Source organism: Mustela erminea, chromosome 17, assembly GCF_009829155.1.
Source record: "Mustela erminea isolate mMusErm1 chromosome 17, mMusErm1.Pri, whole genome shotgun sequence".
NCBI classification, from domain to species: Eukaryota; Metazoa; Chordata; class Mammalia; order Carnivora; family Mustelidae; genus Mustela; species Mustela erminea.
The window spans coordinates 62,408,462-62,436,006 of NC_045630.1; the positions used below are offsets into that span (position 1 = coordinate 62,408,462).

Consider the following 27,545-nt stretch of genomic DNA (forward strand, 5'->3'; position numbering starts at 1 on the left):
GCTGTGACAACACCTTCGCCGAGTACGCACCTGCCACTGGGTCACGTTGCTATTTCTCACAGTTCAGCTGAGACTGAGAGAGTGACTTGCTTTTGCAGTTCGAATTCTGCTCTAGAACCTCAGCTCCAGCCAACTACGAGCCGCCACCACATTTCCCTTAAGTCTGTCCCATGCCACTGGCTCAGGCATCCCTGTTTCCAGGGTCCCCTGACTGCTGTGGCCACCCTCCCCGATTGCCACCTGCCACCAGGTCAGTCCCTGGTGACCTAACAGCCAAGTCCCACCAGCATATCCCTTTCTAGCCACCGCCTCCTGAGCTCTGAGATTTTGCTCTGAAGGTCTGGATGTGAAAAAAAAAAAAAAAAAAACCCAGCAGTGAAGCAGCCATTCCTGGTAGAGAACGGATCACCTGGCTAACATGACTTCAGTAGTGTAAGCTGCTGCCGAGAAATGATAGACTTCCCACCACTGCCAAAGCGAGATTCCTTCTCAACCCATAGTGAAGTCCAGTGGGAGGCTCTGTGTCTTTGCCTCTCCCTGTCCTCTGATCTCTAGAAGTCCATGCCATTGTCTACAGCCTGGCCTGAAGGTCACCTCTTCCTTCTTCAAGACACACCATCACCCACTTTCCTAAATGGGAAAGTGGCTTTGAAAGCCTCCCTGGGTGTCCCCGCCCTGGGAGGACATGGCCATCTGGTGGCCGGGGCCCATCCTCCCTGCGTCATTGGGCAGGGATGGTGCTAGTAAGCTTCTGACTTTGGTCGATGAGTATATAATGGTATATAAACCCAGTGGGAGCTCCTATTCCTACTTCTCAGGTGAGGAAACTAGGACTTGGGAACTAGAATTTGCCAGACTCAGTCCCTGCTATATGCCACCGCTTTTGGACATCTCAAGTTTCGAAAGGTCAGGCCGTGTGACTGTGTGGGCACCACATGTAGAGCACAGCTCAGGGCTGAAGGCAGGGGACTCTTGGCTACAGTTCACCTTCAGGGAATCTTTATGCTGTCCAGGAAAATGCTAGAATGCACGTACCAAGAGACCAGCCTCAAAAGAGTCCTTCAGGGGATTCTAATATCTCCCACTTCTACGCCTCAATTCACCTCGCCAAACTCGGTTTCAGACAAGACAAACCCTACTCCCCTGGGGGGTGGGGTCTGGGACCCCACCATGTGCAGTGCCATCTTGCTAGATGAGACTAAGTTATTGTAACTGGAAATGCAGAATCCTGCTCTCAGACCTGTAGAGTGGATTTTGCATTCATCCACTTGGTATTAATAGGGAACTCTCTGACCAGTCATGGTCTCCATCCTCCTCCGGTGCACACTCTAGCTGCTGTCTAAGGGGTGACAGTCAACACCCAAACACAAGACCATCAATTGCCACATGGTCAGGGTGCGCCACCCTGCCAGCTCCCAGCACCACACAATGGAAATACACACGTAGATCAACTCTGAGATCGAGAGCTATTTGGGTGCCTTCTTAGTGCCATCCTTTCTAATTCATCCGTGAGAAGGCCCAGAATGAATGCTGCCACGTAAGGCTCTTCAGACACACGGGATGGTTTGGGGCAACCCTTCCTGGCTTGCACAGGATATGGAGTGTGCATTTCCAGGCATACGGCTGGGCTGCTTTCTTACTTGTATTAAAAATACCAATCGGACAGCTACACAGAACGTTTCCATGTCCCAGACTTACGGAGTCCTTAGATGAAATGTGCATCAAGAAGTTAAACCTTAAAATTTGTTTTATTTAACATTGTCAAAGAAAAATAAGCTCAGCCTGATTTAGCTAAATAGAGGTGCCTTAGTGCAGGAAAGTATTTATATCTCAATAAACATCTCTGCACTCAGACCCGCATACACCAAAACACACAGACGCTTACACACGTCCATACAGCGCTCATGAACACGCATTTCCACAGACTTTATCATATTTATATAGAACCCATACACGTTAAGAAAATACAACAACTAAAGAATGCAGAGACCGACACGCACACATGCACATACGCACAGATGCCGCTTAAACTCGAAAAGGGTAAATATATAAGACAACAGAAGATTGTATTTACGCATAGGGCTAAATCTGGATAATTCAAGCAAAGGGTCTTTTTTTTTTTTTAACTCCGTATAAATTATCCGATTGGCTGATTCTACACAGCCCCCAATTCTTTATTTTATTTTTATAACCTCTGATTTTGCTTTGGCTCTTCTGAAAAGCTATTATTTACTCCGGGCACACACAGGAATTATATATACACCTTAACGATGAACGGTAACTATGTACAGAACACACACACACACACACACACAGAGGAAACGTGTGGCGTAGACCTTGGGGCTATTTACCGTCACACAGGAAGCTACAGCCCCTTACACTTTTCTGACCATCCAAGAGACAGCAATTACCCCAGATTATCAGACCAACAATGACATGCCGCGTAAAGAGAGACACCGAGCCAACTCTACATCCCAGAGACTGGCATATTCAAGTACACTTAGGACATTAATAGCAATTTACGTGCCATCACTGAGACAAAGCCACAAAGGCTCCACTGGCAGCCTCTTATTTTGAAGCCTATTATTTGTGGGAGTTACAGGCTATAATCACAACAGAAACTTTCAAAACCCTTATCTTCCGTGACGCACCAAATCTATTTCAGAGTCATAATTGCTATGTCACCGGAGAGTTTGCTGCTTAATGCACTCAAATGCCATTTAGTGTTTGCAGGGTCATTACAGCGAACAGAAGGGTGGGGAGGGGGAGGGATGGTGGGAAGCTAGGGGGGGAGGGGAATACAGATGGAGAATGTTGAGGGGAATGTGCTAGAACGGGGCACTTGTTTATGTAGGGGAGGATACTGTTGTTCTGAGCATTCCTTTTATCAACAAAATGAGAGCAAGAGCTTGAAAACTATCCACGGACTTGAAAATGCAAAATTGAGAGTTCAGGGGCTACCAACCCAGAAATCCTTCATGGAGGCTGGGGAATGGCCTCTCTTAATTCTGGGATTCTCAACCAGGTGTCAGAGTGGGTTGATTTTTTAAGAATTTCCATATTTTCCTTTTATGCCATTCCAGAAACCTCTGCAGTGGGGATCTTCCATTGGTGCTCTGGGCTTGGGAGTCTGAGCTGGCTTTTCTGTGTGTGTTCTGCTACGGAGTGGGAAGGGTAGGGGGTGGACGGTGCCCGTGAAGAGTCAAAATTCTGCAGCTCAGAATAACGTGCTCCCTCACAGGTGGCCGAGGAAGATACCGGGAGGCCGACACAGCAGCCAAACCACCAGAAGACATCACGTCACTTGGAAGACCATTTTCTAGACCTACGGTCCTAAGAAAGCTGGTTAATGCCCATCGCTTGCTTTCTTCATCCTGACCACAAACTAGCCAGGGACATACCCGGCAACTCCTAAATTCCGGCACAGGGTAAATTGTCAAGGACATTTTTGACTGATGAACATATCTCTAGGTTTTCCAAGAAATCCCCGAGGTTCTGTTTTCTAGCCCCAGGGTTTTTCATAGACTAGAAAAACAGAAAATGTTAAGTGAATTCAGACTGAGCGTTAATTTTTTTTTTTTTTAAAAGATGAACACCTGTATTATAGATCTGCCTTTAGTTTTCCTAGAATAAAAAAAAAATCCACCTTTCACACTAAAGAACTTTCCACAGAAAGAGACAGAATGAGACCTTTTTTCCACAGGAGTCCCTGTCCACTGAGAAATAAGAGTTTTCTCTGTATTGCCTACATGTTGGCCAAGTGCAGGATGGAATAATAACCTTATTGTATAAAAGTTCTTAGAAATTAATAGGAAAAGATGAACATTTCAAGAATATGTACAGAAGGCTGGCAAACATATGAAAAATGTTCAATATTACCAGTAATCGAAGAGATACAAATTAAATTAAAATAAAAATGAGAGGCCATTTTATAGTTTGGTAAGTGACAAAGATTTAAAAGACTACTAAGACACTTCCTGAGAGTGAGGAAGCGGGAATGACTGTGAACTTCTGGTGGGAGCTGTGCGTTCATACAAGTTTCAAGAAGATACGTTTCCCTACATCGCAAAAGCCTTAGTCTAGATCGTAACCTTTGATCCGGTGTCATGGTTAATTCCGTGTCTAGGAATGTATTCAAGGTAGCAACAGAAAATATACACTGAGTTTTCTGTATTACACTGTTTACCAAAGTGTTTTTAATAATAGTAAAAAGCACCACCACCACCACCCAAAAAACAAAAAAACAGTCTAACCCTTCCACCAGAGACTGATTAAGTAAATTCTGAACTTTCCCCATACCATGCTTCTGTGCAGTTATTAAAGTTATATTTGAGAAGAATGTTTAATGATATGGAAAATATTCATAATATATTTTTAGTAAAATAAGTAGGTGACAAAATGATATGTTCGATAGGATCATAGCTCTTCTACACCCACACAAAACACACTTACACACAGAATGCTAGAAGGCTGGAGAACAAAAAGTTAGCAGTAACTTCCTTCTGTGTGATTTTCCCTGCATTCTCCACATTTTCTAAGTTAATATTAATTTGTAATCAGAAAATAAAAAGTAAATGTAGAAATTAGACAAAGCGTATGCGGTAAAGTCCACATCTGATTTAGATCTTTGTCTTGCGTGTTTGAAAGGTCTTGAGCTTCAGAGCTCACTGGAGAACAAGCCAGGGCAAACAGTGGTCAAATACCAGTCTGAGGTCTTTCTTAGATGGAGGCAACTGGGACTCTCGCCTAGAGAAGACAAAGTTAGCAAATGATTTCAAAACTCTCTTCAGAGTATAACTACCTGCGAAGAATGTTCATCAGCTGTTTCTCCCTTACCGCAAAAGAGTAAGGTCAAAGAAGGTGAAACACAGTAATCAACTTAGATGAAATACAGAATTGCTTGAGACTCTCCTTTTCATTTTCCTGCCCTAATGTCCAGTGCAGTAACTGGGTAATAACAGATTCCAAGAAAATGCTTGCTGATCGAAGGAGCGAATGAGTGAGTGAGTGAACTTTAGATCTAGCTCAAGGCCACAGAGTCAATATCTGCTCCAGAAGAAAGTATGGGAAAGACAAAGGAAGGGCAACAGATGTATGGTCACTGAATATCTACCCAGAAAAGGCTGAGGAAGTGATTTGGTGGAGATCATAGGGCACGAGGGATAGAGAAGTTGGAGGTAAAGGACGTGTACCACGCTGTGATAAACAGAAAGAAATAAGAAAAAAAATTCACTCTTGTGTGGGAGAGCCTTTCTGGACAACAGAAACACCAAAATGCATATGCTTGCTCACAGGCGTTCCAAGTAGGCAGAAAGTCCAGCCACAAGTCTGCTTGCTGGTTTACAAATAAATACATAAGCAAAAAATAAAAGGAAAGGGAAAGCTTTTGACTATAGGTTCAAGCAAGCTCAGAGCAAAAAGCAGTAAGCACCTGCTATGTACCAAGCCTGAACCGAAGGCTGGGATACAAAACCAGGGGGTCTAGAGAGAAGGTAAAGAAAACCACCAGAAAAGGACTCCTACTCCAACCTGGCCTGTGAAGTACTATGTAGACACAGTCTGCAGGGACTAGAAGTACTTCCGGGAGAAGATGATCCTGGACTACATCTTATAGACTGAGTGCGATTATGAGATCCTTGCCCACTGCCACGGGTTCTGGGCTATGGATTCTACTGCTTGAGAATTTTGATTACCAGGAATTGCCTCTAAGAAAGGCCAAGCTCAGTAGCAGAAGGTGCGGAGAGAAGGTTCCAGAACTCATGGTCTAGATGAGAAGCACCAGGCTAGGTTCTTGGTGATCTTCAGCAGCAAAAATCATCACACTAGCCAAGGAATGCCAATGGGTATCTGCACGTCTGTTTTGCTCACCTTTAATTTAATTGTTTTTGTTATTGTTCTGATGCCTGGTTTTACCCACCTCTGAATGTTTTTTGTTTTTGTGTTTTGGACATTTAAAAAAAAATGTCCTGATTGTTTTAATAAACTTGAGTTAAATAACATAATGCATATAAAGTACATAGCACACAAGAAGTCAGTAAGTGTTAGTTATTAATACAATTATTAAATGTCATTTTAGCCTGTTAATTTTCTATCCTTATTGTGTTTTAATTGTTCTTTAATTTACTGCTTTATACCACTTCCTTATTTTATTACTACTTGATCTGTTTTATCATCTTTGTAAGTATGTTCTTAGCTGATGTTATTTATTTTAACAACTCGTCCTAGCTTATTTTATGCTTTTAGTGTTCTCTTTAGTAATTGTGTGTCCTAATTGCTTTTAACCTTCACTTTGCCGCTTCACATGCAATTTCCATTTCTCTTCTTTCCTAGCTCTTTTGATCTAAATGTTTATCATGGAAATACAGTTCACACACTTCCTAGCTCTTTAATATGTGTCACTCTTTTTTATATTTAATTTTTAAAATTTTATTCATATATTATCACTTCATATATTATTTATTCATATATTATCCTTGCATTTTGTTACTTTTTAAATATTTTTATATATATATATTTTTAGAAGATTTTATTTATTTATTTGAGAGAGAGAGAGAAAACGAGTGCATGCAAGCTGGAGAGAGAGGGAGAGAGAATCTGCTGCAGACTCGTGTTGAGCGAAGACGTTCATGATGGTGAGATCACAACCTGAGCTGAAACCAAGAGCCAGCCGCTGAACTTAGTGTCACCCACAGGCCCCATGACAAGTGTTCAGTGTCAACAAAGAGGAGGGACTGTCTCAGTAGAAGTCCTGCCCAGCAAAGCAAGGGGGTCCCTTCTGTTGGTCTGGGAGAAACTCTGAATTCTGTGGTTGATACTCTGGTTTCTTCCATGCTAACCTTTCCCCCCACCCCAAACCATTATTTCACATGGGTAAGCTATTAAGTTAAAATTTTTCTCTTCCATTTTACTGTCCCCAAATTAAAAAAAAAAAAGATTTTTCTTGACTTCACACATAGATTCCTCAGACAGCCTTGCTGTGTACTTTAATGAACCATCAAATTTCTCCATGAGGAGACACCAGATCTGAAATTTCTGCTCTTTCTCCTATGATCATCAGGTCCTTGGCTAAGTTGGTTAACCAAATGGGACACAACAGTGACGCAGGGTAAGCTATGTCCAGGGAAGGGCTTTCTATGTAATTTTTTTGATTTAATTTTAAGAAGAGAAACCACTGGTCTTAAGCATTTTCTATGCCACCCAAAGAGGATACATAATGTAATAGTCATAAGGGAGTTCTCACAGTTCTTCTCCCTATCAGCCAGGCTCTAAAATATTTATTATAAGGAAACATAACAGATTCTTTTACGGTAAGGTTCTTGCCAAGACCCTTTACTTAACATACAAACTAGAGGTTTAAGGCTCCCTCGGGACAAAGGTTAAGAACCAGGCTTTGGAGCCAGACTTGGCTGGATGTAGGTCCACATCCTGGCGTCATCCTCTTCTGGCTATTTGATCTTGAATAAACTACTTAATTTCTGAGTCTCTGTTTTCTTATCCATAAAATGGAGAAGAGAGTGTTGATAAAAATACAGGATGAGGGACCCTGGGTGGCCCAGTCGGTTTCCTGTCCGACTTTTTGATTTTGGCTTCGCGAGATAGAGCCCTGCATTGGGCTCTGCGCTCAGCAGGGAGTCTGCTGGAGATTCTCTCTCCCTCGGCCCCTTCCCCAGATCACGCTTCTCTCTCTTTTTCTCAAATAAATAAATAAATCTTACAAAAAAGATTAAAAAAAAAAAACAAAACAAAACACCCCACTGAAGTATTAGGACACAGACTAAATATTCCAAGTTAGTGTTCTCAGTGTGGATGTCGGGAGAAGCTCGGGTTTGCCTCAGAACTTTACACACGGAGTTGGCTGTGCCTTTGTTCTCTCGACTCTCGAAAAGGGCAAAGGGTGTTCAGTAAAGACCCTGGGTCTCTCTGCGACTCCCAGCTCTGGCGGAAGAGAAGCCTGGCACTTCTCTCCTTGGAACCTTGCCCTTTTCAATTACCCCCTCAGTCTCAGGGTTGGCTGAAGATGGGCTAGCACACTCCCATGACGGATCCTTCTCTAAGGAGGAATAAAGTACAATTTTGGACAGGTGTGTGGCTTTGGAAAATAATCGGTTTCTATAATTTGGGGGAGAAGCTTTAGAACTGGACTTTAAGCTAAAGGGGACAAGAGAAGGAAAGGGAGGAAAAGAAGATGGAAGTTGGGAGCTAGAGCATCCTCTAAGTGAGGAGATCCACTGGAATTTTTAAATATCATTAGCGTCTGTTTTTAGATACTTCAAAGGTTCTTATTATGTCCAAGGGAACACAAGTCCCTTTAGAAGCAGTTGTTACATAAAGTTAGAATCGAAAGAAAGTGTAGACTAAAGCATCTGATTTGATATGCAATGGACTTTTTAGCAGAGTCAGGCTCTCAGATTGATCAAGAGTGAGTGGCCATCGGGGGTGGGGGCGAGAGGCGACATCCGACGGCCTAGAAGAGGACAGATTACTCTGTGGTCGACTTTGTGCTCTGTCCTTCCTTCCCCTTCATTTTCGTTTCTGTAAACTGTGAGAAAGGGCGGGCACAAGAAGGTGAAGGATAGTAAATTTTCACAAGTGTATTACCTTGGTCAAAAATCAGGAGAATGTGCACTAACCATCTACAAGCTTAACTGCATAAAATTTTACCTTAGAAGAGAAAGAAAACTATAAACGAATACTGAATACTAGTTCATGACACCCATGCCAGTAATGTCGAGTCAGGCAAACCTGCACTACTGCTGTCAGTTTACTTTGAAATGCATCCGAGAAGTAAGCTGGCTTGGCGACAGAAGGACACAGATATAGGTAGACGCAGGATGAAATACGGATGCCAGAATGTGTGGTAGGCATAGTGGCTTCCCTGTGAAATTCTCCCAACTCTTCTGTATGTTGGAAAAACTTTGAAATAAATGCTGGCAAAAATTTTTTTAGAGGTAGTATCCTTCCTGCAAAAGCAACAAAAACAATAAAAACAACAACAGGAAAAAAACAATGTGATTCCTTCTCTTAGGTAAGCCCTAAGCACCATTCAAATGTGCTTCCCTCTAGAGCAGAGTTTCTCAAACAGAATGGGCTTCGACATCACCAGGGGATCTGGGTAAAGGACAGAATCTGATTTAACAGTCTCGGCGAGGCCGGAGATTGTGCCTTGCTCGTGAGCTCCCAGGTGATGCCGATGTGGCTGGTCTGCGGCCACGCTTTGAATAGGCTAGCGAGTCAGCGGCGGAGGGAACAAACAGCTAAGCAGTGGCTGCCAGCAAAGGCTCTGGGCACCTGGGAAATCTGAAATAGAGATGGGACCTCCTGTAAAGTTGAAATGATTTTTAGACTTAAAGGGTTCAAGATGAGTTCAAGGACATGTCTGGCTTAGGCTTAAAGATTATTAGGTTAGATGAATGAATGGCTGACAAGAGTCTACAATTACTGCAAATAGAGCCACAATAAATGTGGCATTTATAAATTTATATTTTAAACCTTCCTCCATATTCCTTCATAGTTTAAAGCATGTGATTATGCTAATCTTGTTAACTTATTGTACACGGTTAATTTTTAATGACGAGTTCTAGTTGCTTTAGGAAAGTCTGATTTAGGCAGAAAACATGTTCTCTGTGGTCAGTGTTAGGAAGTTTTCTCTGTTTTTACAGTGTGATCTCAACATCAACACGATCGTCCCACGTTTGGTGGCCCCTATGTTGCTGGTGGGGCATCTAGAATTGCACTGTGCAACACGGCGGCCACTCACCACATGTGGCTCTTCAAATTTCAGTGAACTCAAATTAGATACAGTTACAAATTTGGTTTTTCAGTCACACCAGTCACATGTCAAGTGCTCAACAGGCAAGTGGGGCTAACGGTTAACTTACAGCCAACAGTAAAACAGAACATTTCCATCAGTGTAAAAAGTTCTTTTGAACAGCATGTTTCTGTAAAATCTCTAGAAGAATGGCAAATGTCAATCCACGTTTCTAAGCCACTCACATTTTTAGTTGATAGGAATATAAAGATAGATGTAAATTCCTCTCACAATGGCCATTCCCAAAATTCATTAAAATATTATTATTTTGCTATATTAGGTGGAAGTATAGAGCTTCTGTTTCAGAGAAGCAGGGATGGAATAAATAACTCCCAGCATTCTGTGACTCTACTGGGTGCCAAAACATCTGTGTGGCCCATGATGGGTACTAGAAGGTCCTCAAGAAGTATTTGTTTAATAAAGCATTTACTCATTTATTTACATTTCTGGTGAGCTGTTCCAGACTCAAACTGGTCCCGCTTCCTGTCTTATTTCTCCATCAAATTCAAGAATTGGAATACTTCGTATTTGGAGATATGGAAAAGAATTTCCCCAAACTCAAACAGAGTCAGAGGTAAGTAGATACATATACATACAAAATATACATACATATATATTTTTTTAAGTACCAAATTTTAAAATAACAATTGGATTTTCTAAGACAGAGGTCTAACATGTTATCTGGAAACAAGCTAAGAACATGGAAACCCCTTCCCAGAAGGTAAGAAGTCATCAGCAGAAATCGATGCCAACATTTCCCACAATTAAATTCATCTGATTTAATTAGCTTAATATTTACTGAGGTCTAGAGGAGCCGTGCCACTTCCAGGAGCAACTGCCCTTTTGAGGTTGTGAAATTTTTCTTTATAGAGAAGAGGGCGGGACCGACTTGAGTCTCGAAAATCTGACCAGAACCTCGCCCAAGGGCGGCATGGCTGCAGGGTCAAATCTGGGCCCGCCTGGGTAGGGTGCTCTAAAATACCAATTCAGTGAAAACAGCATGATGCACAACTGGCCTCTCACAGATGGGACTCTTTCCAAGAAGACAGATTTCTCTTTCATTTATAGCTCTGAACTATTTCCCTTCCTGTTGTAGTTTCCTGGAGATGGGAAAACCCATTTTTCCTAAGCAGAAGAGGATCCCGGACGAGTTGTCTTTTTCAGAGTGCAGGAAACGGACTCCTGTCAAGGGGAAGCGATTTGTCCACCGTCACATGGGCAAAAAGTAGCAGAAACGGAATACAGATGCGTACATGTATAGCCACTCACACACTGTGAATGTGATCACATCTGTGGTGACCGCATCACTTGGTCTGAGTTCAACCAAATTCTTTGTGACTCTTTCTACTAAGGAGTTTTCCCCAAAAGGATATGTATTCTTGTAAGCCCACGGTATGGATTTTTGGGGAGGGGGCAGATTTCTCAAATTACTGCTGGTTGGTCTTGGATTCTCTCTTCGGAGTAACCTCCCTTCCAGATTCCCTCCTAAACTTCAGAGTTGATCGGTTCCCTTGTGTGAACCTTCCAAAAGCAGGAAACCTGATCGCAAGCACTGAATGAGATTGAAAACTAAAACATATGCTGATGGGCATCAGGATTTTACATTCATCTCACGTACAGGCTTTCCCCAACCTGACCTAGATATAACAGGACGTCACCTCCTTCCCCAAGGTCAAAAACACTACGGACGGCTTATTTGTTGAATGGATGACTGGATGGGTGGATGGATGCATACTCGAACACATGAATGCATGAGTGTATGAAGATGCCATTAGACAACGTGGCCCCATTGGAGGGCTTTCACCTGGCCACTGGGGAAAAACAACGGATTACGTATGAAATTACAATATTGAGGGTTTTTTTTTTTTTTTCTTCTTCAACTATTGTGGGCTCCGATAAAATGTTTTTCAGTTCTCAAATGATAAGTTGATATGGTATTAAGTTTTAAAAGCCTCATCCAATAAGAAGCCAGAGGGGCTTCCTCCATTTCCTCTCGACTCTGCCATAAAGAAAAGCCGGGCTGGAAGCTTCTGGAAGGCAGTAGTCCATCTACAACATTCCTGCCACCTCGAAACCCTCCAGAGATGGGTTCACCATGTTCAGACTTGTCAATTCTCATCACTCCCTCTACCCCTCCAGCCTGGGGCTGTTCGCAAGTCCCAGCTGCCGTGTTGGGAGGTACCTGAAGGAAGCTAACTGGAGAGCATATCTGGATATATTTTCATACCTTCAAATTTTGAATTCCACTTGACAAAATAGAAAAATTAAAACTTCATGTAATTAAAATGCATTTTTAAAGATTTGCATATGAATTTTAATTATCACTCTAACTTCCCAGTCCTACAATTCCACGTGTGGCAACATCTTATTAATACATACTTAAAGTGGGGGTGCCTGGGTGGCTCAGTGGGTTAGGCCTCTGCCTTTGGCTCGGGTTGTGGTCTCGGACTCCTGGGATCGAGCCCCGCATTGGGCTCTCTGCTCAGTGGGGAGCCTGTTTCCCCTCTCTCTCTGCCTGCCTCTCTGTCAAATAAATAAATTTTTGTGATCTCTGTCTGTCAAATAAGTAAATAAAGTCTTTAAAAGAAATACATACTTGAAGTGAAAGGAGGTCTCTCAGAAGTAGTTAAAAAAATTTAAAATGATGGCACATGGCCAAGTATCACCAAGTAACCCTTCTGATATCCAACCACCTGCAATGTGTTCACATCAATAAGATGGTATTTCTGTCCTAATGATTTATATTTTATTTATTTTCTTAATAAATGTCCTTCCCCCCCTTCACCTAACATGGGAGCAAAGCAAACCAAAACAAAAATATGTATGCTGTGGCTTATAAAGGTAAAAGTTTCATCTCTATTTTTCCACTCTTATAATAACCACAGAGCAAAACTGACAAGATGCTTCTGTTATGAACTGACATTAATGGCACTCTGCCTTTTCAGAGAGAACACTAACACTTTGTTTCCATCTTCACTGAAACTCTGGAGTAAGAAACATCTAGCAGGGGTTTCTATCTCTGTTGACCATTGGCTGGAGTGAATGTACTCCCTTAACTCACATTTGAAAATAATTAAAAATAAAGTGTTCTGCCCTTGAAGAATAATACTTTCTGCTACCACATATCTCTGAGAATTCAAAGGGAAATGTTGGTGTAATGAAAGCTCTTCTTCCTTCCCATTTAGAACCTGAAGATACAATGGGAGGGGGAAGCAATGGAGTAGTCTAGAAGGAATACTAGATGCTAAGTCTCCCTTAAGAGTTCTCCAGGGAGTGCTGTCTACACTTGAGTCTAGTGTCTCTGGAGCGGACAGCAAAGAATCAAAGATGGTCCTTGTGGATCTCTAGATTTAGATCTAGAACTCTCAATCTCCACTCTAGGACTACCCAGCTGAAAGGGAACTTACAGCTTGCTTCTCTGGTAAATTTCACAGATGAAGCAAAAATACAGAGGTGATGGGACTTATCAAAAGAAAAGGCATAGGAAGGCATTACGTTTCCTGGTTTCTAGTTGCCTCTACCTCCCATGAGTTTGGCCATGGAGGTTCCAGTGGAACATCTGGTAGAGACAATGTTATACAGTTGTATGGATAGTATCCCACAAACAGGTGTTGACACAGGGATTCTTTTTAGGACAGGAGAAGTTCTACAGAATTCAAAGGAATCATTCTCTTGGCAATATCACCACTATATAGCTTCAGGTATCTAATGCTGATTTGAATCAGATTCTCAGAAAATCTGCACCAGTCAGAAAGTTTAGAAACTTTTTATAAAAAAGAAGACCTAGGGCACCTGGGTGGCTCATTCAATTGAGCATCTGATTCTTAGTTTTGGCTCAGGTCATGATCTCGGAGTCATGGGATCGAGTCCCGTGTTGGGCTTTGCGCTCACTGGGGAGTCTGTGGCTCAGGCAGCTCAGCATCTGATTCTGAGTTTTGGCTCAGGTCATGATCTCAGAGTCATGGGATCGAGTCCCATGTTGGGCTTTGCGCTCACTGGGGAGTCTGTGGCTCATATAGTTGAGCATCTGATTCTTAGTTTTGGCTCAGGTCATGATCTCGGAGTCATGGGATCGAGTCCCGTGTTGGGCTTTGCGCTCACTGGGGAGTCTGTAGCTCAGGCAGCTGAGCATCTGATTCTTAGTTTTGGCTCAGGTCATGATCTCGGAGTCATGAGATCGAGTCCCGTGCTGGGCTTTGCGCTCACTGGGGAGTTCCTCCTCCTCTGCCTCCCCCCGCATAAATACATAAATAAAATCTCTTATAAAAAGGAAAACTTAAAAAACTTTTTGAATTAGAAACATGATATATTCGTGGGTTAATAAAGCACTTAAAGATAAATTTACTGTTATATAAGATGTGCCTATTGGTTACTAAATAAATACACTTTCTAAATTCAATGGCAACTTGTCTTCTCCTACCTGATTTATTCATCAGTCACCATGTTCTGAGCAACTAATACAGGCATTTAGGAAACAGTTAGGAAATATACAGGAGTGGAAGACATGAAGACCAACTAAGTTCTGTCTGTTCACATACCTGTAATGTAAGAGAAGCATATGTATGATAAAGCAGAGAGAAGCAGAGAAGAAGGGCTTAGGAGGATAACCCAGGCAGCAAGGAGGAACTGGCTGTGGGAGCGAAAGTATGTTTTTGAGAATGGGGAGGCACGGGGAAGGTGGCACAGGAATGAAGGACATTTACAGAGATATCTGGCAGCCAGGCGCAAATATAAGGGGGATGTGCGCGATCAGGTAGAAGCGAACTGACCATGTTGTCCAGCACCCAGATTTTACCTGGATGTCAGGAGGGTGAGGTAGAAGGGCAGATAAGTTGGGACCAGGGTGTGAGAGACTCTGAGTGTCAGACCGGGCATTTGAGCTTGCTTAGGTAGGCAACAGACAGGTGCTGGTGATTCTAGGCAAAAAATGGCCGAATTCAGAGGGTGTGTGCAGAAGAAAGGAGACACTGAAGTCAGTAACGGTAATAAGAAAATGATCACAATGGCCAAGCCAATGAACTATTCCAGAACTAGGACAGTGGCAGTGAGAAAGGAAAAAGAATGAATGTGAGAGCTGAGTGACCTAAGTCTGTCTGATTGACAGGGGAGTGAAATAACCTCCCTCCATTACTCAGAGCCACTCTAACCTGGTAAGTACTGCCCATTGTCATCCGAGAGCACAACGGACTTACGGATGTAGAATTGAACGCTTGCCGCCGCTACGCAAGGGGGTGTTTAAGACTTGTACAACGCTACATCCTTGTCGAAAGCGTATCTTTCCATCAGAAGAGAAAAAAGTGACAACCATGTCCTAACCAATCCTCACTAGGAACTGTCTACTGTGAAAACTGCTCACACACGAAGAGAAAAAAGGTCAAATTAGAAAGTTACCGCTTATAACATTTCATACTGCATTCATGTGGAACGATTTCTGCTTTGCCAAGCCCTTTCCTACTTATTTTCTCATTTTCCCTAAAGCAGCCCTTGAGGGATTAAGCCTGGGAATTACAGGCCCCATTTTACGGAAGAGAGGGACAATGCCTACCCACAGACACACGAGAGTGACCGGGACCGGAGTCTCCCAGCTCTTCCCAACCGTCCATGCGTTTACCATGTGGGCTCGGTGAAAGGCAAGTAAGGGGTCTGAACTTTATGGGATTGAAAATAGACCCTGGTTGGATAAGATATGGGTGCTATGAAAACCCAGCCAGGCGAGCAGATAATGGCTGCCCAGAAAATGTCCTCTACCAAGTGAAACACAATCCAGAGTCCAGCTGGGAATTCCATTGCTGCCTTGGGTTTAGGAATTGTTTATTTTTATTTCTTGGCTCGAACCTTTCATTCCTGGCCCTTGTCTCCTCTTGTCTCCCTCCTTCCCTCTCTCTTTCTTCTCCTGGCAGCCAGAGCCAGGTGCGTCCACGTCGAACATCACTGTCTAAAACCACAGCTTGCTCTAACAAGCTTGGTCTCCTGCACGTGGCACAATTTTTAAAAACTTAAAATGGACACCCAAGGAACTTATCATATCACCATCAGCCTTTGAATCATTTACCCTGCTTATTAAAGACCCAGGAATCAAATAAACACCGTTTCCAGGGGAAAAAAACAATGAACACACAATGAGAGTCTTTCGAGTGGCATTTTTAAGCCCAGTTTCTGTGGTAAGATTACATAATCAAACATAATTGTCTGCACATGTTTGGTTACACTCTTCCAGAAATGATTCCCAGCCCACCCGACAGTGTCAGAGGGGTCAGTGTTGACCCCCCAGAGTCTGAGTGCCAACCTCTCCTCCACTACCTAATAAGGAAGCAGAACTGTAAGCCCATTTCCCGCCCATCGCATAGACTTTCTGTGGCTCCTGGTCTCATCCCCACACTCTGGTATTTTCCTCATGTTCTTGTCTTCCACTTATACAGAGCAAAGCTTTTTCTGGAAAAATCTTTTGAGATAGAAGATGTATCTCAGAAAGACTCCGAAAACGCATAAATGCTTATGTGCTTGAAACCACCTCCCCTCCCCCCCCCCACCACACACACACACACACAGACAAGCACAGAGCAACCTCATTTGTCTGGGGTCTGTTTTTGAGAACATACTTCTCCACCACAGTATCTTGTAAGATTTTGCTAAGCAGGTTTCCAGCAAGTCAGTCATTAACATGGTAATTATAATTAGCATAAGCACAAGAAGAGAAGAATGCCTCTGCTCTGGAAATCCTGTCTGGAAAAGTGACAGGATCGCCCAGACTACATTCAACAGGGTCAGCTTTGACCTCCTTCATCTCCTGCCAGAGAGAGACTTGATAAATTCCATACAAATTCAGAGGGGATTCTGCCTAAAGGAGGTAGAAAATAAAGTGCTCCTAAGTGGCAGGGGCCTTAAAAAGTCACCAAGACACTTCTGACCTGGCACTTGAGTCTCCTCTCCGACATCCTGACTGAATAGCTAGCTATGGCGCCATGTTTGAATGCCCTGATGGATGGGGAGTTCTTGACTTCCAGAGGCAGCCAATCCCTTTTCTGGACAACTCTCACTAGAAGAATGGCCCATCAAAGGTCGAAGTGGGATGTGTTTCTCTGAATCTTCTACTGGCTCCTATCCTTGGCCCATTTAGCTCACTCATGACAAATCCAATCTTTCTCACAAATAACATGACTAAAACTACTGTATACCACCCACGTCTTCTCATTTATGGGCTAAGAATTCCCAACTCTTCCAACCATTCCTTGTGAAGAACCTGCTGGTGTTCTGTTGATTCCTTCCAGTCTCACCTTAGTTGTGTCTGAGTTGACCAATGCAGGGCTGAAGGAGACATCACCTACACTGGTGTAGACACCACAGCTCCGTTAGTATAGACTAGGATGACATTTGACACATCAGGCCTTCCGTTCCTTCATCCCACCCCCAATTCCTTTGTATTGTAACACCAGAAACAAACAACAAAAAAAACATCGCCACCAGTCAACCACAGTTTTCTTCCATAGTTCTGAGCCAACGGTTCTACTGGAACCTCCTGCAGCCTCTAAACGCCCAGGAAATGACCCCTGATCTAAAGGACAGCCTCCTTTTCCAGGCAGCCTCTTGTCCTCGCTTGCTGTCACTGCTGCTGAGATAGCGGACGATTGATCTGAGAAATCAAGTTGGATTGCTGTCCCAAATCTACATTCGGTTCTCCTTGTGTCTGTCTGATCGATTTCACTCTGTGCGACACAGCTTGTCGCTATGAATTTTCATGCTAGTCAGAAGCCGCCAGCGCGCCCAAGAACGAGGAGAAGACGGTCTGTGCCCCTCCCCGTCCCTTCCCCTTCCCCAGCCTCTGTGTTAATTTCTTTCTTGTTTTTGTCCTTAGACAGACTGGAGAAAGGTGCTTTTTCAGACCACAGACCTGGATGCAGTGGCTTTGGGGCTACTGGTTTTCCTGCCCAGGGTCCCCAGGCCCCAGCTTGTGGTGACATTTCCGACCACCGTTGTGCTAGGTGTCACCTGTTCAGCGGCTCCTCTCAGCTGAACTCGAGTGGCCGCAGGTGCCGTGAGAACACTGATCGGGTGTGACAGCCCTCGATGCCAGCTGCCTGCGTGAAGCCCGCCCGGTCGCCACTTTTTGTGTGGGGAGAACGCTGCCGACGGCGTGGCCGATACAGACCCGAGAAACTAGGTGACCGTAAAGCTAAGAGAAGCCCTACTAAGTGGCATTCCGAGCCCTATGGCTTTGAAATAATTGGTTATGATAGAATAAAAACAAAGGGTGGGGGGGCCTTGTTTCCTTACACTGATGCCCTGCGGACTGTACATCTGACTGGCTGCGAGTCCGTCACTGTATCCTCCTGTCTGGCTGATAACATGGCGAAGGGTATCCACCTAAACGGACGAACAACAACAGAGAGATTAGTCAGGGAGATGCAGGGGAAGGGAGGCAGAGCAGCATCGCGCGCGGGCCGCCGAGTGGGCGGGCCAGATTTACACAGTCCTGGCCGAGGTATCCTTCCCCGGAGGGGTCCGGTAGGAGGAGGCCGGCCTCTCTATCTGCCAAATCCGTTCTCCTTTCTGAGTTCGGTCAGCAAGACGGTGACAAGGTCCAAGGCACCTGGGATTCCCACCACTGAGACTAACCCCCAGCGCTGCAGGAGATGGTAGGGGACGGGGGACGGAGTGAAGAACCCTCCCCATAGGGACCACCCTATTCGCTTCTCCTCCGCTGGTCGCCTACAGAAGTCCAGGCTCTATCTGCAGGGGGACTGGGCCGCCGACTCCCAGAGAGAGCAGTATGTGACTGACACTGTCCTTGCGAGGACCCAGGTGATGGCCAGCTGTAAGGTCCCTCGACCAGTCTGACCACGGCTCTTCACACTTGTCCCTAGGCTGTGTTTCCTGAATCACTGGCCAGGTGGTCTCTTCCAGGCGTGAGGTGCTTCCTGTTCCACGGGCAGGGTGGGAGACCGGGCTAACGGGGCTCAGAATTTCCCTGGCCATTCTGACCCAGAGCATTTTGGCTTGACCCTCTCCCGCAGTGGCTTCCTGGGATGTAGTGAAGACAGGCTGTTTGCTAATGGGCACTGAGGGTTTACACCACATGACCGGATTTTTGCTTCCCAACATGGGCCCCGACTCATGACCAGAAACCCAAGTCCCGTGACCTCAAGGATGATTGAGAAGATGAGTTTAGTCAACCTGCTCGGGTGTTTGTAAGGCTTGAAATGAAAACAGAAGATACAAAGGTATTTGCCTACTCATTAGTCACCTCCTTACGTGGCTAATATGGAGTGTGGGAAACCCGCAAGCAAGGGGGGGTGGCCTGCAACGGGAGACAGTGGACTTAACTCCTCCTCCCTTTCCCTTTAGCAAAGAAAGAATCCGCTGCTTCCACGTGCCCGGCAGGCCTCGGTCACCTCACCCTGACCTTGCTCCTCACCTGCTTTCCCATTGTGGCTGACAAGTCAGAGCCAAATGCATTCACAAAGTGTGGACAAGATTTCCCATGACCATGGTTGTCTTTGGTTTGGTTTGGTTTGGTCATTGGCAAGATTTTATTTCTACATTTTCCCTCGCTCTCTCTTCCCCTTTCTCTCTCTTCCTCACTCTATCTCCCTCTCTCACCCTGTCTCTCACTCTCTCCTCTCTCTCTGAATAGAACTGGCAAGTGCCAAGACGACCGAGGGCTCTTGGACTCCAATGCATTCAGCTGGTGGCACATTGGCTGGGTCCCTACCTGTGACTGCACGTTGGCTCCAACCTGGGCCCCTTGGTAAGAGTCCCCATTGAGTGACTGCACGCCCATGAACAAATCTCCAGAGTTTGACATGTTAAAAGAACTGGAAGAACCTGGAAAGGAAAGAGTGAGGCACCTGAATCACAGAAAGGAAAAGGCTCAACCCCTGCAACTAACAGCCAAGAGGAAGAATGACATGCAAAGCAACCCCTCCCAAATAAACACTAAGATAAAAATAACATCCACAGAGTCTGGTTAGTAGCATGAGGAACAGAGCAAGCAATAAAGGGTGCATATCGTTCATGTTACGTGAAGCCACGTCTTACTGCGAGTTGCCAATAGGACTGTGTCCCCTTAACAACTTCAAGGCTGAGAAAGGGAATATTTATTCGCATGTATTCTTCTTAATTTAGTCTATTTGAATGGGAAATGGTCTCCAGGACCTCTCTTTCATGCCCGTAAAATTCTGGGGGTTGCCAGGGGAGCACAAGCTGAAGGATACGGACTAGTCAATGGATGGTACTTCTGCCACCAAGATGGCGCGCACAAGCTATTTGGCTGGTTTCCAGATATGCTGTTGCCAACCCATCTGCCCTCACATGGGAAGCAGCCCTGGTGAGGGAGGGTGGGGAATGCGTGAAGGCAATGTCACACGTTAGGGCTGGCCATGGGATGGGAGTCCATTGACATTTCTGATCTCTAGAAAGGAGGTCAAGCTTCTGGCTGGGTAGCAAGCAGCCCAAGAGAGCCTCAAGGACTACAAGAAGATGTGAGGATGGTGACGTCTTCCCTTGGCACCTGCTATTATGGAGGAACGTGAAACAGAATAATGGGCTGGGAATTCCGAAGCATGCATGAAATAGGAAATGCTAATAATAACACTTAAGATAACAATAAAAGAGGGCCTCAAGAGGAGCAGTTAACCATCTGCTTTCACCTCCCAGAGAAGAAGCCTTCTCCCACACAGTTAGCCTTGAGGCAGCACCCAGGTGGCACTATGGGAAACCCGGCCCACCCTCGGCCTCAACACATGGGTGTGGAGAAGCTTCTTATTATTCTGAAGTCATCGTGCAGCTCAGCGCATTAGGAAAGAAAGCTCAACGTGCAAGGTTTGGTTAAAACATGACGTTAGCCTAGAAAAGGAGAGACCTTAGGGACCCAGGTCAGTTCCACTCTATTTCCAACTCTGTCCTGCTCGAATCGCACTCTTGTCCTCACATTTGACAGCCATCATCCTCTTGGGATCACCCAGCAATGATGCCCCAGCTCTGATGCTTTCTTAATCTCCCAAAGTAGGGAATTGCGCTCTCCTAGAGGGCTGTCTCCTAGAGCTCAAGAGAAAGCTTTTCCTGTACTCCGTCACTCTGCTCTATGCTGAACTGCTCACAGGATCCTCATATGTCTAAGGAGGGCGCCATTTTGAAAAACCAAATGGTTCACTTGCAGGGATGCTCAAGGTAGGAAACTTCTCTGTTTTTCCTTGTTTTGGGGCTGTCCATCCCCACACAAGCACTAGCTAGCTCTTGAGGTACATAAACTGATTCCCCACTCGCTCTTGTTGTGGGAAGAAGGGAACGCTTTTTCTGGGGGGCAGGAGGGCGACTCGAGTGCCGTCTAGAGGACTACGACTTCTCCATAGCTCTGGAACATGTCTTGTCTCATTGGGCATGCATTTCTCAGTTTAGCTTATCCGCACAGAAGTAGACTACTGGGGTCCTGAGCCAAAGAGGCATAAGGTCTGACCAGGCACGGCAGCCTGTTCTGGAAGTTTCTTCCAGTAATGTGGTGCCAATCTCCCCAACATGTGGCTGAAGCAGGGTATGGCACAGATCACATAATTCCCCGGCCTGCATTTCCTACCTATATCGTTCTCAAACTTTCTTTCCATCAGAGCTACAACCTAAATAAGAAGAGCCATTTTGCCATCATTTACCACACACACTCATATTTAGATGGCATCAGAACCAGGAGTAGTCAGCTCCAGGACCCCAAATTATAATTGCTTATATAATATCATAATTTTTTGCCCTCCTCCCTCCCCCAAGAGCATTCAGTTGGATGCCCAGATACATCCTTTCTTTCTCTCCCAATCAAATACCATGTAATAAACTCACACTCATGCCTGGTTGATGGTTTATTGGAAATGAGCACCGCCCAAGAAATGGGAGAAACCCCCAGAAGGCAGTACTGGTGCCAAGTAACATGGCGTCCATGGAACCATAAAGGTATGGGATGTACCATTTACAAGATACACGCTGCAACAGACACAGATGATTTAAAAAATATATGTGCATAGATAAATTATAAATATGTCTGGCTACCTAATGTACATAGAGATAGATAAATATGAACATATCAGTGGCCTTCACGTACAGATGCACTTGACTCAGAGTAATTACAGGAATCACTCCCTTGCTCTCGCCTCTGTCTGCTCTTCCGGCATTTTGTTGTCCCTGTGCAGCCATGTACTGCACGATCACAGCTTCCAACTCTCTGAGAAGTATCTAGTAGGGCTGGCTCTGAGAAGAGGCCAGAGGCCACGCATACCACAAGAGAGCAGACAGAAGCCCACACAAAACTCGAAATGAGGAGGAGAAGATAAGTTCTTCATTGGGCACTGGAAGGGAGGAAGAAACAGCACAGAACGGACAACTTCCTGAGAAGGAGGTATCCTTGACAGAGAGCAAACGGGCTGTCTTGGAGGTGCCACAAAGTCTCAAAGAACTCCCACGGAATGACCTGGCTTGTGGAGAAGGTCCTTCAAGAACCTCGGGGGCAGGTGGCTGGAAAGTAATCCACAATTACCAGAATGCACATTTTAAGATGTGCTTGCCAGTTAAAAGGTTCTGAGTTTGGAGTGGGAAGGGAGGCACGTGTCCCATGTAAGCTGTCACCCAGATATCGGGGGCACGTACAGAGCGGAGCCCGCCCTCCACTAGACAGACAGGACATAATGTATCACCTATGGATTCTAATGCCCGGGCTCCAGCAAGTATGATGACAGGGAGATGTGTTAACATCCGTTGCCCTAAGATCGTTTTCTGAAGGCTGCATTTCTACTCTAAAGAGTCTTCAGGAGACTTCAATTTGTTCGGGGGGGGGGGTTGGGTAGAACAACAGTTCACTGCATCCTCTCCCCAAAAATCCAGAATCCTAATGATAAAATCTAAACTTAGAGCAAGGTTTCCGGACACTGGCACTATTGACATCTGGGGCTGGGAATGGGCTCATGGTGGAGGAATGTTCTATGAGCCGCAGGACGGTCTTCCATCTCCCCAGCCTCTAGTCACCAGAAGCCAGCAGTACCCGCCTCCCAAAACCCTGACAGCCAAATGTCTCCAAGCACGACCGAATGTCCCCTGAGGTACAAGTTCGCCCTGTTGAGAACCAAAGACGCAGAATAAGAGAGGCGTTACTTTTTCTTACTGAGGAAATCAAAGGGTTTACAAGTATTGGCATGTTATTCCTCAGAGCATTTTTATGAAGAAGTATGGCAAATACTGCTTCCTGTTGCAGTTTTGAAATCAAGGCTCCCAAGAGATCAGGGGGCAGCCGGTCAGATTAGACTTCCTACACCACTTGGAGACTCAAAAGATGGGGCCTCTTCGCTAGACACGACTTCATTAGGTCTCGGGCTTGCTTCTCTAGCTTCCGTGATTATCCCCTTCTAAACTCCAAAAATCACTGTTGCTTTCCACCCAGGACAAGGCACAAGAGAGAAAGGCTGTCTGGTTTGATGGGAAACCCCTTCAGAAGGTCCACGTGGCAAGGTTCTAGAGTTCTAATTCTGGCAGGCTGTGTTTTTATTTTCTACTAAGAAATTAGAGAAGAAAGAACACAGCAGAAAACATCCATGGCATTCATTCTTTCATTTTGTTTAAAAAAAAAAAAATTCCAGGAGTTCCTACGGATTTACTAAGTGTCAGCCAGCCTCCCTAGGTGTGTTACCTCTTTTCTAACGGTGTGTATTACATAAATAAACTTCTCTTAGGAAGCCAGAATCTAGGGGGTTTAATATGATCATCTTCTCCCAATCTAGAAAACACCAAACCTTCTATTAGGGGTATAACAGATATGTATAAGGGCTTGCCACTAACTATATAGTGTCAGAGGAAGAACTTTCACAGTTGAGCCTGCCGTCCTTGAAAACACACACTCACACACACGCACACAGAGCCAGCAAAAAAAAGATTCCAGATGGGGGAGGGAGTCCTGAGCCTCAATAAGCCTGGGATTGCTTCGCTAATCACAGAATCTAATCAATTGTCAACGCTGATGCTATTTGCCACAGCAAACATCTGCAAGGCACAAGCCAACTTCTTCCTTCCTGGATGCTGATAACCTGACCTTCCAAAAGGGGCCCCGTTTTTCTGAGATCTTATTCCTGCTTTTCTTATCTCATCAAAAATAGACACGAGAATGGATCCCTCTAGGTAATTCCAGAAGTATGGACCCAAGGTTATAATGATCGCGTCAGATGGTCCCCATTTTTGCTTTTTTTTCCCCCCAGAAAACGTAATTTTCTTCTCTTCCTTCTATTCTTTCTCTTTGTTCCAGGCATTCTGCTCGACTCTGCTGAGGTCAAATACGAAGCATGCCGGGTGCGTCGTCCCTCATGGGTCCTCACCCCAAGTGATTTTAATGAATTGTGCTTAAGGAGATCAGGCATCTATCCACAACCAGGAATATTCAGAAATGACCTAAATAAAGCCACTGAAGAAGTGCTTGTCCACACAAAAGCCTCTGGAGGGAAGATTTACTTGCCAAGTATCCTTTTTGCAATAGAAATGAGTAATGTAAATTTAGTAAAGCTTCGGTGGGGGGAGGGCCCTGCTTCAATATTAAGGATATAAAAAGTTCCCGGTTTCCAGAACTCTTAAATTTCAAACTCAGCCAAATTATATCTTCACATATTAACCTCTTATTTAAAACTTGTGTCTATTTCAGTGACTCTCTATCCTTCAGTGTTATCTAGGAGCTAGTATGTGACTTCCTAAGCACCCTGTGTGAAAAGTCTGAACACTTTAAAGTTCTCACTTTATCTGTGCAGTGCTCTGGGTTGTGATAGCAGCAAAGGAAAATACAGAAAAGCCTGTGTATAACTTTTCCTGTAAAAAAGTTGCTGAATGAAACTCCCACGCTATTGCGCACATACAATAGTATTTTCTTTTGTCTCTCTTGAAAAAAAAAAAACACTACAAAGGGGTTCCTCTGCATATTATTTCCAACAACTTAAGCACAACTGGAAGGCTTAGCTCCAATTTTCCATAATAATTTACTTGGTGCTTAGAATAGTCACCTAAGCTTAAGCTAGCAGAAAAATTCTTTAGAAAACTGTAATCATTGACTGACATTCCAAGAGAGCCAACGTAATTCTTAAATACAGAGTGTGTGTGTGTGTGTGGGGGTGGGGGGGTTAAAATGCTTACTTTTCTCTTTTTAAGAGCTTTAGAAAAGAATAAAAAGTTACAGCTTTAGTAATGAAGGGGGTCCACAGGGCCCTTCTAGGGACTAGTCATAAATCACACTCAACCATCTGCAATGCAGATCTATCCGCGACGGGAAAAAGTCATTTTGATATCTGTTTTGCATTATGATAACCTTTGCAGGAGTGGTGAGTGTGTTTTTGCTAATGCTGACAGGACTGTACTTCTACCAGAGACAAGTGAACATGTCTGGATAGCAGGGTGATTCAATGACTGTTGCTGGCCGGAGACTGAAATGCTTAAGAGTTGACCAGATGGGGAAGAAGGAAACTCTTTGGTTACTGAACCTCTTAGCCTTGAACCTTTGTCAATCATGCCATGAAGGGGAAAGAAGGAAATAGACACACACAAACCTTGAAAAGTAAATAGGCTCCTCAGATTTGTTCAACCTGGTGTGCTGGGAAAAAGACACAACTAGATCGAATCCTACACTGTCTTACCATGGCCATGCTTACAAAGCCCAGGCCACTCTTTGTGCATGATTCCATTTAAACAAAAGAAGGCATGGAGATACAGCCTACTGGCTTGGAGACCCTTAGAACAAATTAGGACCTCTAGAAGCTCACAGAAGACATTAGTGTGTGGAGCCTTATAGACCTCTAGTAACAATCCACCATAAGGTAGAGAGAGAATTTATTTTAGTGAACAAACAAGCTTCAGGGGTCAAAGGCACTTCCCAGAAATGTTAGAAATCAGATTTTTAATCATCTTACAGTCAAACACATTTAAATTTGTGACCCTTCACGTTGGAGGCATTGGTCTTCTTAGATGTGTGTCCCATCCCAAAAATCAGTGCAGTGCTTCATTATAATGAATAACGTGAGAATAATCTGAGACCAAAATTATTTAATAAGGAAGCACTTCTGGGTTTCCCTTACCAAAAAAAAAAAAAAAAAAAAAAAAGTACCAACATGCCTTCCACAGCATACAGATACTAAGGTTATATTTTATGTATTATTGATTATGTTTTTTTTCTCATGGGTGGAAATTCAGAACTGGTGGTAGGAAGCAAACCCCAAAATATATTATGTTAGCCTAAACTCTGAAGTTAGTGATGTAATGCACATTCACTAAAATAAAACGAGGGGCAGAGCACATGACTAATACTACTACAACGGGGAAACTGGTATCTGAATAATGTGAACTAACGACTGGCAATTTTCTTTGTAGTTTGCCTAAAGAAACCAGCAACATAAAACAGTGAAGAAAAACAATTCTAAACAACGTTGAGCAGTAACCCCAGTCTGGCTTTGTAGACCAAAGCATTACAATGAGGAATATTCCTGCAGAGAATGTAGGCTAGTAGGTCACCCAAACAGTATGTGATGGGAATAGCGAAATAGACAAGGACAAAAACTTTATGTGAAACAGACGAAAGGCCAGAGCCCTCAAGGGACTATGTCCAAGTATTAGAGCTAGCTCATTGTCCTCTTTGAAAGAGAATGTGACGGTCCTCTCTCCTCAAAACCAACCAATTTAGGTCTGTCCAACTTAAACAGACACATTGGTGCAGACCTCCAGACAAGCCCCTCTTATGAACAGGAAAACACGCTGCTCTTTGGAAATGAAAGGAAAAACCCAAAGTGGCATCAACAGCAAAAAGGACAATCAAATACATAAGTCAACCAATCGGAAACCTGAAGAATGAAAAGAAAACCCCAATGTAGGAAAAGCAAGTATAAAAATGGAGCACGATCCCCCCAAATCAAAGAAAAAACTAACCAGCTGAGTTAGGAGTCGAGGGTGAGTTAGCTTGGCTTCCATGGGCTGACACATTGGTAGCAGTGACAGCCGTTTTGGCAGCATAAATATTGGCTTCCTCTTGAAATTTACCTATGTTCTTCTTGTACCGGATTCGCTTATTTCCAAACCAGTTTGATACCTAGAGCAGTTGAAGAGAAGAGGAGAATGTTAACATTCCATCCTGTGCAAACATCTCAGAGGAAAATTAAGGCATCGGGGGAGGGCGATGGGGCTGATCCTACTCTGATTTTGCAACAACAATGAGATCTAAAGGAAGGGCACCGAGCGGGGCCATTGCGTATAATGCGAGTCTCCTGCTTAAGACAAAACCATTTAGCAAAAACAATGCAGCGAACTGTCCTACGGAAGCGCTGCTCATTTGGATTTGGACAATTTTAGTTTAGGACGAGCATTTTAAATCGGGTCACCTCCTAAGAACATGACCCCCAAATAAACACAGCGTTTCAGGAGAAATGTTACTTATCAATGCTAACACTGACTTTGAGTAACCAAGAGGCACAGACTTGTAATCATCCATGCAGGTCTGTATCAACATACAGGTGCTCTCACTGAGGGATTAATTTCACATTTTTCCAAGCTGAAGAACGCTAACACGGACCACATTCTTAGCCACAGGTACTACAGACCTTAGGATCCAGATAATTCCATCAGATAGATTTCACCAAGAATTTTGTGCAAAGCTTGGGGTTAGCTACACAAGGAAAAACTGAAGCATAGCAGAGATTAGTCCTTGGAATCCCAAGCTTTAAATGTTAAAGCCAACACACAAAATAAACCT

General features: G+C 44.2%; 1 protein-coding gene across 6 annotated transcripts in view; it reads right to left on the reverse strand.

Annotated features, from left to right (window-relative positions):
* The window catches only part of PBX1 (PBX homeobox 1), a 280,517-nt gene that overhangs the window by 11,643 nt on the left and 241,329 nt on the right, over nucleotides 1-27,545 (reverse strand). For 4 of the 6 annotated variants that reach the window (XM_032319341.1, XM_032319340.1, XM_032319342.1 and 1 more), the window contains 3 exons: nucleotides 26,726-26,885; nucleotides 19,518-19,630; nucleotides 18,080-18,169 (listed from right to left, as the gene is read on the reverse strand). In XM_032319341.1, the coding sequence (XP_032175232.1) occupies nucleotides 18,080-18,169; nucleotides 19,518-19,630; nucleotides 26,726-26,885 (363 nt within the window). The remainder of the gene's footprint in view (nucleotides 1-18,079; nucleotides 18,170-19,517; nucleotides 19,631-26,725; nucleotides 26,886-27,545) is intronic. The other 2 variants (XM_032319344.1, XM_032319345.1) reach the window with 2 other exon arrangements.